General features: G+C 33.0%; 1 protein-coding gene across 1 annotated transcript in view; it reads right to left on the reverse strand.

The window, feature by feature from the left end:
* Positions 1–480: 480 nt before the first annotated feature.
* LOC108725288 (cytochrome P450 4g15-like) overlaps positions 481–12,160 on the reverse strand; it is a 17,392-nt gene continuing 5,712 nt past the window's right edge. The window contains exons 3-7 of the mRNA XM_018452212.1: positions 5,215–5,309; positions 5,076–5,144; positions 2,886–3,063; positions 741–917; positions 481–674 (exon numbers count right to left, since the gene is read on the reverse strand). Coding sequence (XP_018307714.1) covers positions 505–674; positions 741–917; positions 2,886–3,063; positions 5,076–5,144; positions 5,215–5,309 — 689 coding nt within the window. The 3' untranslated portion in view covers positions 481–504. The remainder of the gene's footprint in view (positions 675–740; positions 918–2,885; positions 3,064–5,075; positions 5,145–5,214; positions 5,310–12,160) is intronic.

The following is a 12,160-nucleotide window of genomic DNA, read 5'->3' on the forward strand; positions in this document are numbered from 1 at the left end:
AAAATAGTTATTATAATATGAATACATTTTTTCCTTATAATAAATATCTAATAGAATGACAGACGATCTACTAGGATTGATTATACAATTAATTATACAAATGAAAAAGTACCTGGATTAGATTAATATATTACTTTATTTGGTATAGATAAACGTTTTATTACAGGCACCGAGACCGGACAAGGAGAGTACAATAATGAACTTGAAAATGATTAAAGAATCTAGAATCGTAACTAGAACCATAGAAAATTAGAACCATAATGAGAAATAATGACATAACAAAATCTGCCTTATATTTATTTATCAACAAACAGAAATTAACATATTCAATATATTGATTTATATCAATATTATATTACGAGTACATTAATGCATGAATTCTGTAACAATATTCTATCTTTAATAATAAAGACAGAATATTGTTACAGAATATATATAAAATAACATAAACGAATACTGATTAATGATTTCATATTACTATAGTATTATTCATTTGTGTATTATTTAGAGATACCGTTTTTCAATTTTAATCTTGAAAGGTTCAACTGTAGATAATACTACAGCCGAATTGAGTTTGATTTTGTCTATCTCAATGCTTTGATTTAGTTTAAATACGAACGTTCTTATCAACGTTGCTAAAATAACTTTCATAGATATCATTGCGTATTTCAAACCTGTAAATTTGTCAATTATGTGTAAATCAATTTTATCACAATAATTTATAATTTATTCATACTTACCTATGCAATTTCTTGGTCCATCACTAAAAGGCATGTAATAATATGATATACAATTTGTTTTTTCTGGAAGAAATCTATCCGGGTCAAACATCAATGGATTCGGCCAATATTTTCCATTTCGGTGCATTTGCATAAGTGATATAAGAACATCTGCATCTTTCGGTAAAACAAATTCTCCTGAAACATGTTTTTTGATATATTTAAACATACATTTTTAAGGCTCCTGTTCACTCACCACTACTGTCTCAGAGTGTGACGTCGAAGCGAAAAAATATACAATGAAAATTAGTGCAAATTATATTTGTATAAAAAACAGTTTTCAATCAAATAAAATTTGCAATTTATAAAATAGGAAAACTAATAAAGAAAATATAGGGCTAAGAGGAATCCGCGCAATAAGTATTGCGTTCCTCAATTTTCATTTAAATTTTAACATAAATATTTAATTTTAAGGCATACTTAACATTAAATTAACAATTAATAAATGACAACGCTCGTATGCAAGTAGAACAGACTAAATTAAAAATCTCAATTTGAGATAGCAGTGATGAGTTCGCAAGTGCCTTAACATGAAAGCATAAGTCCTGAAACACAATATATAGATGTAGTAAACTTTTAGTCGTATATAAGATATTGATAAATCATAATTAAATGTGAGAAGAGTAATTGGCTATGATTTGATTGACTTCTTACTGCTTAAAAAAAAGTACAAAAGTACAAGAACAAAAATAATAATCATTTCCTATATACAGCTTTTTATGTGCTAAATGCTATCCCATTTATTAAATTGTTCTATCATGTCATAATTTTAAGAAATTGGCAATTGAATATACAAAAAAAGGCTATTATAGTGTACTTTTGGAGGGCCTCCTAGGCTGTGTTCAGGAATTAGGGCTACCGCACACAAAATTCCGTAACAGATGACCGTAAGACATAAACTTAAGCCGATAAGTCAATCAGGATACTGCTTTAGATCTACGTAATCTAACGGAAATAGAAATAGCAGTAAATTTATCCAATAAAGCAAATTTCTACCGGTTGAAATTTGCTTTATGGATAAATTTACTGCTATTTCTATTTCCGTTAGATTACGTAGATCTAAAGCAGTATCCTGATTGACTTATCGGCTTAAATTTACACCTTACGCATACTGTTACGGAATTTTGTCTGCGGGGGTCCTTACTGCTAGACACGATTACTGCTTCGTTTACCATTCTGAATCTATATGCACGTGAATTAGTGTTCAAGTAAAGTGAATGTATTTTTTTGTAGACTTTTAATCTTCCCCACAAACTCAAATTGTTTAAGTAATTTGAGGTCCGCTGCAGATTTATTTGATACATATAAACTATAAAACTGTTATACAAAACAAATATTAACCTAAGATGATAGTTATAAATAAGAGCTAAAAATAAGTGAATTTTTTAATTTTTTTATTTTCTTGTAGAATTGACCATTTCGAACTTAATATTTGTGCGTATTTTAATTCTGTAAAAAGTTAATTTTCGACCGATTTTGCCTATCGTCATCCCCATTCCTTTTATTTCATGGCATTTAAAGTATTTAGACCGTACGCGGAGACATAAAACGCTCAGGGATGATATTAGCCGTAACTCATATAGGGCACTATAGGGCTATAGGACTTTGAAACATATTGCCTCACATTCACTGTTTACAAATTATTATTATTATTATTATGATGTTAGAAATTCAAAAGTAACACGTATTTCAAACTAGAACACGTATTTTAATTAAATTTGCATACTGAAAAAATATCAAAAAAATCATTTTTAATAAATAAATTGAATTTCTAACATCATCATAATAATAATTATAATTATAATAATAAAAATTTGTAAACAGTGAATGTGAGGTAATATATTTCTAGTCCTATAGTGCTCTCTGTATGAGTTACGGCTAATATCATCCCTGAATTCGAGCGTTTTGTGTCTCCGCATATGGTCTAAATGCCATGAAACAAAAGGAGTGAGGATGACGATAAACAAAATTGGTCAAAATGTGCAACTCGGCTGCAGGCCTGCCTTAATTAATTGCTCATTCTTTACTACTAAAAATTTCAAAAAGAAATTAGCAATATAAGTGCGCGCTCGTTTTTAACAAAATTTAAAAAGAAAATAAACAAACCTATTTTTAAGTCTTCCGTCAGTTTTCGTCCAATCATAGGGATAACAGGGAAAAGTCTTAAAGTTTCTTTAATAATACAATCCAAGTAAAGCATATGTTGTAGATCCTCAAATTTAACTGATGCAAGCTTTGGAGTTTCCGTGCCATAAATTCCCAATAGTTCTTTATACGCTTTTTCCTGTAATATAAAGTTAAATAATGTGTTTATATATACATATATGTTCAACCGGCAATCTACCTTTAAATTTTTTGCGATCTGCTGGCTCATAGCCGAAAATATATAACCATATGTTTTATTTTATGCAACATTAAAATAATATTAGGCGGTTCATTTTGAAAATAATCTATCAATTGTGTTATTTTTATTAATTTTTAAAAATATTACATACAAAGGTGGTCTTATTGATCAGCTCTCAAGCAACTATTTTAAAACTCAAAAAACATCTCGAGAAACTATATATGGTTCTTTAATTATACATATATTCTTTAATTATACATATATACAGAATATAATTAAAATAAGATAACAAACTTCGAGGTTCCCACACTAAACAAGAAAAAAAGGTCATATGAACATATGTCCGCAAATCCACTATTATCGAGATATATACAGGATGTCCCATTTCAAATAATGCATTAAGATTTCTCGCAAACTATAGTAGATATGGAAAAATGTGTCAAACAAAAGTTGTATGACTCGGAGGGAGACATAAGAAGGTACCATTGATTTGACCTTGAGTGGCGTCGCCAAGGCCAGGTCAAGTTCACGTCGACTTTTTTTAATGGAACCCCCTATTTTTCATTACATTTTCTTGTAGCTTACGTTAAGAGCTTTTCAAAACACTACAATAAAATATTTTTTCATTAAATATTTTTCGAGTCATAAGACTCGAAAGTTACAGTACAGCCGACATTAGCATTACGCAAGTTGTCCGACCGGCTAAAGCCTCTTGAATGTTGTTCAAGATCATGTCCTGGATAACATTTGTCAAGAGCAAGGTCATTGGAGGTTGTACCTCTTATTTTCATTTTTGCACTAAGAATTTTTACGTAAAAATGAAAATAAGAGGTACAATCTCCGAGCATATGGAATCTACAGTTTTAATGCCGGTTCCGAATGGCGGATTTTCAAGAGGTGTTTCTGTGGGCAAAGATACTCTCGGGAGGTTGCCGGCCTTTTCCGAGAGGAGACACGAGCATAAATATTTTGGTTCCTACTAGGACGAACCCGGGACCCTCTGGCATGATAGTAGCTACGTTTACACCGTGCGCTTAGTCCGCGACCTATACGATAGATGTCTTTGTTTAACCTACAGGATAAACAAGGACATTTATTGTATAGGCCACGGCCTAAATGCACGGTGTAAACGTAGCCATTGTGCTGTCTGTCATGCCACGCTCGCGTATCCGTTTAAATTCCTTAATTTATAAAGTTCCAATCGTCAATGAAGATACGGTACGCCAACGCATCTTTAACGCTTGTGCACCATTCGCAATTGCTCTGGGATCTTTTAAAGAGTTCATGTGTATATTAAATCAAATCGAAGACACTTCAAACATTTGTTACAATTAAAAATTGAAAATAAATAATATTAAATAATAATAATTATTACTTTTTTATTTTCATCTATTAATAAACATTTTGAGTTGTATCTCAGCAACCATGAGTTGTGGACATATGTTCATATGAAATTTTCTTATATTTTGATATTGGAAACTCGGCCTCGAAGTTTGTTACCTTATTTTAGTTACACCCTGTATATATTCTACAAGATAAACATTATGTATACATAAGATTCTGCGAAAACAGTCTTCAGTTTGAAAACGGTTGAAAATTACTAGTACAAATTATAGCTTCATTTTGTATTTATTAAACGTATTTGTTTAAAAAATATTTTATATAGTTAAAAACAATAACAAATATTTTTGTTAAAAAGTTTCTGTGTATCAATATTGCATTATATATTATAATTATGTATATACATATATGTATGATATCTGAAATTATTTTATAATTACTCTTCTTGTTTTTTAGTATAAAATTTAAAAATACAAAATAACGGGTTAAATAACGGAAAGTTCAATGTAAGTTACTAATGATCCGAACTGTTAAAGAATTTGAAATATGTTTAATTATACGATTTTAACTTATCTATTGTAAGCTTTAAAACAATATTAATATATACATACTTGTATTTCTGAGAAATTTGCTAACATAATGATCACAAAATTCAACGCAGCAGCGGTAGTATCTGAAGACTATGTAATCAAAAATATAATTCAATTCCATTTATAAATATATAGTTATATAAAAGATGTCGTTACATACCGCTCCTATCATTGTAATTATATGGTCCATGATTTCCTTTTTCGTGAATTTTTCGTTACGAAATGAATGGATTAAAATGTCAAGAAACCGTATATCTATATTGCATACAAAAAACGGTATGTACTAATTAATTACTTATGTATATATAAATAATCAACTTTATATATATATTTTAATTTAAAAGTATAATCTTAAAATTATAAACTTTAAAGTAGATTTCCAAATTTTTAAAATAATATAAATTTAATCAAAGGCAAATTAGTGTTCCTATAATAAGTGTTCCTATAATAAGTGTTCCTATAATTAGTGTTCCTGTATTAGTGTTCCTATATTATTATGTATTAAGGCAAATGAGAATACAACGCGATTAACAAAGCGTAAGTATACCCAAATAACCAAGCGTGCGATACTCGCACAAAATACCACTATCGTACTGTTACGGTACTGCCACGAGATGGCGGTGTATGGCGTAATTGTACGGTAACAGTGCAAAAAGTATACATGATATTATGATACACCGTATCAACATTGTACCTGCACTGCATACTAATATTAATGATACCCGGGTATTCGCTCATTACCTGAAACATGCGAGTAATACTCGGGTACTCGTATTAGTCATATTACCCGGACGCATTACCCGGTTACCCGTAATAATCGTATTATTCGAGTATCCGTATCAGTTATATTACCCGGTGACAGATGTTACCTGTACAGGTTTTCGTTTTTTGTCAATAAAATGCTATTTTCATGCATTATAATATCAAATCTTTACTTTCTACGATCACACATTCCTAGAGCAATTGGAATTTAGACTAATTTAGAGCCATTAATCATGTTTTATCGAAAAAGTTGGATATACCAGGTATGTAAATATGAAACCGGAATTTTTTTTATAGAAAATACACGTTTATTGCATGAAAATGATAAAAAATATTTTATTTGAAGTATTGCCCATCGCTAGCTATACATTTTTCCCACCTGTCTGACAATTTGTGGATGCCACGCCAAAAAAATTGTTGCTCTTTTGAGCCAAACCAGTCATCTAGCCATATCGCATAGTCACGTAACGAATCAGAAGTGATCCGCTGCTGCGGTTTTGTGTCGTACTGAACACCCAGACACTTAATTCCTCGACGGCGAATGTCTACACACCCACTTCCTCAACGGCGAACACCTAGACACATATTTCCCCGACGGCGAACACCTAAATACCCACTTATTCGTCGGTGAATTATATAGACAACACCTAGATACTTAATTCCTCGACGGCGAACACCTAGGCGCCTACTTCTTCGACAGCGAACATGTAAACAACATCTAGACACCCGCTTCCTCGACGGCGAACACCAAGATATTCATTTCCTCGACGGCGAACTAGTACTAGTACACCTAGTACTTTCATACCCAACTTTTTCGACAAAACATGATGTACCTGAATAATAGGACTCTAAATTAGTCTAAATTCCGATTGCTTCAGGAATGTGTGATCGTAGAAAGTAAAGATTTGACATTAATGCATGAAAATAACATTTTATTGACAAAAAACAAAAATCTGTACGGGTAACATCTGTCATCGGGTAATATAACTGACACAGGTACTCGGGTAATACGATTAATACGGGTAACTGGGTATTACCCGCATGTTTCGGGTAATGAGCGAGTACCCGGGTAACTCGGGTAACTTATTACGCGGTTCAAATCATTGGCTATGTTTACACCGTGCATTTAGGCCGCGGCCTATACAATAGATGTCCTTGTTTATCCTGTAGGTTAAACAAAGTCACCTATCGTATAGGTCTATGCTTAGTCTAGGTGTGGATTAAGCGCACGGTGTAAACGTAGCCATTAGCCCTACTGCATACTATTCAGGTACATCATGGTACATATGCAGTATCGTATCAATACGATGTACAATTATCTACACGAGAGAGACTGTGGAGACCTCTAGTCGAAGACGAATTGAATTTCTTTGGTACTGTGAGAGTACAACGTATGATTTCCTAATCTGAACAGTCATTATATAATTTATAAAATTAATATCTCGCTTCGCGAGCAGAAAGATGTTTTTTTCTGCACAAATTTCTTTTAGGACCATGTTGACCAGATGTATCATAGCTATACATTCATGATTATATGAGTGTTCGTGGACCATCGAAGTATAGTGGTTTCCGTATGATTTTAAAAGTCAAGCACATTGGATGGTGGTATGAAACCGGATGGATGACCGCTTCGAAGCACTATGAAATTAGTTCCCGAATTCAGGAAAAAACTTTTTTTTTGTCATAATTTTATCATGTGTATTCTGGAATAAGATATTAATCAGTAATCACAATAATAATACTCATTTTAGCAATAAAACTATATAAAATTAATTAATTTTGGTAATGTGTGTATCTAAGGCGTACATTACCGATACCACGTACCAAAATACGGTGTACCGATATTGTACGGTCAGAAGCAATGAGATTACGACACCTTTTTTTTCTGATGAGTTTAAGTACGGAATTCATAGATGTTGCTCAAGACTCGAGATGGTCTTAAGCTAGTGCTTGAATCAATCAGAGAGCCGTATTACCTTCTTATGTGTAATGAATGAGACACATTTAACAAACTTCATATGATCATATTCATTCATTGCACATGAAAGGGATTCGCATTTTGCATCCTGAACTTGATTGTGTATTCTTAAACTCATCGGAAAAAAAGTGTCGCAACCACATTGCTTCTGACTGTACACTTTAGGTACGCACGTACGTGATTATAAGTATACGGTACCGGTACGCATAGTATACCGTACGCTCATCGTACCAATACCGTGGAAGTATTTTGTTACTGAGTAATGCTAATTCTACAATTAATCGACAGTCGGTAGTCTTAAAGAGGTTCGCCTATTACTTTGGAGTAAAATGCAACTGAAATAAATTGTCATTACAGCTACGAGGGGCATTATTTATATTTTGAGCCTAATAATAAAAAAAACAGTAATTTGTCATTGAAAATGACTTTATTGTTTTTCAAAATATTCTCCTTTATGATCTATACACTTTTGCATGCGTTCGAACCACTTGTTTGCACCAATCGACACGAGCATCTTTTTGAGATTTTGTCAGATTATGTGGGATCCAATGAGAACAAACCTTTTTCACGGCTAAATGATCATGCAATATTTTATATATGCTGGTGGAACTAATGCCTAAGGTTGTCTCAATCTCACAGTATGTCACATGACGATCTTGCATTATTAATTTTTGCACAGCATCAATGTTTTCTGACACAACAACTGATTTTAGACGACCTTCACGACTTTCGTCGGTGAGCGAACGGCGACCACGATTAAATTCGTTATACCAGCGTTTCACAGTGGCAAAGGATGGAGCTTTATCGCCAAAAGTGGAAGTAAGTTGATCGATGCACTCCTGTCTTGATAATCCACGTCGAAAGTCGTAATAAATCATTGCACGAAAATTTTCACGAGTTAATTCCATTTTTTCGCTGAGACACAATTTTCAAGTGAATAGTGGAAACGTCAGATGGCACCTGACAACACTCAGTGTTGCCAAGGCTCAAAATATAAGTAGTGCCCCTCGTATTCCGTAACATATGCAATATTAGTGTAATGAATTGTGAATACTATTTACGTGCTATATTTTTAGTAAATTATTAGTATATTAACAAATGTATAAGATGATCAACGACTCGGGAAGTCGAGTGTATATTTCAATTTGGGAACATTGCACTGCGTTGCACTTCGCTATGTGACAGACAGTGACCGGCTTATGACGAATAATAAGGGAAAAATTTAGAATCGATGTAAAGGCCGATTTTGTATTATTTTCATATCTGCTTCTTTACGCCGAGATGAATTTTAGGTTATATGAAGTTGGCTTCGTATCAGCTGTGCACTGCGGCGTTGCCAAGTCTTGTTACTACTAATGTGATCCGTGAGGTAAAGGTAAACTTTGTGACAATAAAGTTTTAAATCCATACAGTAAAGTCCGATTTTTCTTTTTTGTATATAATTGTTGATATTTCATTTGTCAAATGCTAGTTTTTCAAAGTTCTAAGTTGACTGAGTGTGTATTAAATCGGTGATTATCTTCTTCGGAACGACTGCCTCCCATAAAGCGATATGCTTAAAATGGTCAACTTCAGAATAATATTACAAGATACCTATACGGTCAATATTGCTTAAATTATGGGATTATTTGTGTGCAGTATTTATTTACATCATATAAAAAAATTAAGACTCTAAGTTGATTTTCGACTAACAGGCGAACCTCCTTAAGTCTTATCAGTGAATCGATGAAATTGACCAACAGCCAACTTGTACAATTAAAGATATGCTGCTTCACAAGCTGCTCATTGGCGGTTTCGCGACAAAAAAGATTATATGATGAGACTTTTGTCGCAGAAATATTAGAGCGACAACTATACATAAAAAAGGGCAACAAGCGTTGAATTTGATATATTGTTTGTGTTTTTTATGTGTTATTTGCAATGTTAACTCGTTGAATTAAATATAGTTATTAGCAATTATTAGATTATTCTAACAGCATCAAATCCTTTTATTTGGATCAGCAACATAGGAAAAAAATACATTAGGTTATACATACATATCACGGTCAACGCTGGTAAATATATGTATACGCTCGATCTCATGGTGGAAGTATATTTAATATACTTAATATATTTAACACAAACTATATAAATTATAGCCTTAAACGATCTAGCTGAATCGTAAATATTTGTATGATTCTGTGAATTTATATACTACGTATGCAATCCTTTGAAACGCGCGCTGAAATGATTTTTCGGTCTTGAAACGCTAACTCTACTAAACTACCGCAATAATATCACGAGTTGAATTGATTAGCAATTTAACAATTTGATGCTTTTTCGCATTTTCGAACGATCTTAATAATGCTGAATGACATATTATAATCTGTAAATATATATAATTCATTCTTATTGCAAAAAATATTATCTCGGTCAGGAGTCAAACCTGGATCTCTTGTTTTCCGGGCGAGCGTCCTAAGCTTTTATGCATGATCATCTATAATGGGCAGTAGCAGTGGATTAAGAAGTAGGCGTAGAAATCGATCAATCATGGTTGATTATTCTCCTCACATTAGATTATGATTGGTTGATTTCTACGCCTATTTCATCCACTACTGCTCATTGTAGACCATGCATTGAACCATGCATTAGACCACCTTTTTTCTGATTTTTCACAATTAAAATTTCAGAAATATTGGACCATGAGGAACCCAATTATAAAAATTTCGGACCAACAAGCACATAATTTTATTCCTAACGATATAAATAGTTATATTTATATGCTGAAAAAAATGAATACTTATATATTAATGAATACTTATCGAACAATTATTTATTAATAATGAATTTCTTTTTAAACATATAGAAATTAAATTTCGATAATCTTGTATTTAACGTATATGTGCAGACGACAGTAAAGCATCCCAATAATTCTGATTAGTTGATTCCCACTCTATTACTTTTTCAAGATTCCGTTTTCCGAAATCCGACTGTCATGGGACAGTATCCTAAGCCGTAAAGCCTTAAGAAATTGACCAATTACAGTTTAATATGAGAAAAATAATCGACTGGTGGTTGGTTAATTTTTTATGGCTTTACGGCTTATGGCCCGTCTACAATACACGTAGTAAGCTTGGTTTAAGAAGTAAGAGTAAGAAATTGACCAATCACAGTTGATTATTCTTCTCACATTTGACTGTGATTGGTCAATTTCTTACTCTTACTTCTTAAACCAAGCTTATTTCGCATATTGTAGACGACACTTTAGAGCCACTTAAAGCAAGGTTGTGGACCTAGCCTAATGCGTCGTCTACAATGGCAGTATCAGTAATGGATGAGGCTGTAAGAGTAAGAAATCGACCAATCACAGTCGATTATTTTTCTTACATTCAACTAATTGGTCAATTTCTTACTCTTACAGCCTCCTCCATTACTGATACTGCCATTGTAGACAACGCATAAGACATTGGCCGGTATTCATAGTCAGTTCTTATATTCAAGACCGTCTTAAGTACGATCTTAAGAAGTCACGAACCAATCAGAAAGCCGCATTAGCGTCTTAAGACACTACTTAAGACGGTCTTGAAATAAGAATCGACTATGAATACCGGCCATTGTCTACAATATGCAAAGTAAGCTTGGTTTAAGAAATAAGAGTAAGAAATTGACCAATCACAATCGATTATTCTTCTCACATTCAATTGTGATTGGTCAATTTCTTTTACTTCTTAAACCAAGCTTAATTCGCATATTGTAGACGCATAAGGGAATCCTAAAGCCGCCTGTATTACTGACTAAATCATATAATTTTTGTGTAACAAATACTTTTTTCTTTTTCACAGATTCGAAAATCCTCTTCCAAGATTAAAGTACACATATTAATACGTGTTTGTGAGGTGAAGTTTATGCCCCGAGAACAACCAAAAATTTTGAAATTAATATAATTTTTACCATTTCTTAGGACGGAATCCATAGATGTTGCTCAAGATTCGAGATGGTCTTAAGCTAGGTGCATGAACCAATCAGAGAGTCATATTAGCATCTTAAGATATTGCTTGAGATTGGTCGCGTTCAGCAGACTCAACTGTTGCGGAGCGGATCCGGTAAATGCTCACTGCCATTGGATGATCTAAAACAGTGCTCGCCACTAGATGCACATTTCGGGCTGATTCCGGCGAGCGACCCCCACTACCACTCGAGTCTCAGCGGCCGAGCCGTCGACCGCTCACGTGACGCTCTGGCTCAGGAGCGTCCCTATATCTTAAACGTGCTAGGGTCGTATCTTCCGTCATTGAAGAATCTTTCTTGCTAAATAATTTTTATTTTTTCAAAAAATCAAGTACTAAATTTTCTATTATTAATGTATTAATATGCTCTATATATAATA

Source organism: Mycetomoellerius zeteki, unplaced genomic scaffold (genome assembly GCF_001594055.1).
Source record: "Mycetomoellerius zeteki isolate Tzet28-1 unplaced genomic scaffold, Tzet1.0 scaffold332, whole genome shotgun sequence".
Lineage (NCBI taxonomy): Eukaryota > Metazoa > Arthropoda > Insecta > Hymenoptera > Formicidae > Mycetomoellerius > Mycetomoellerius zeteki.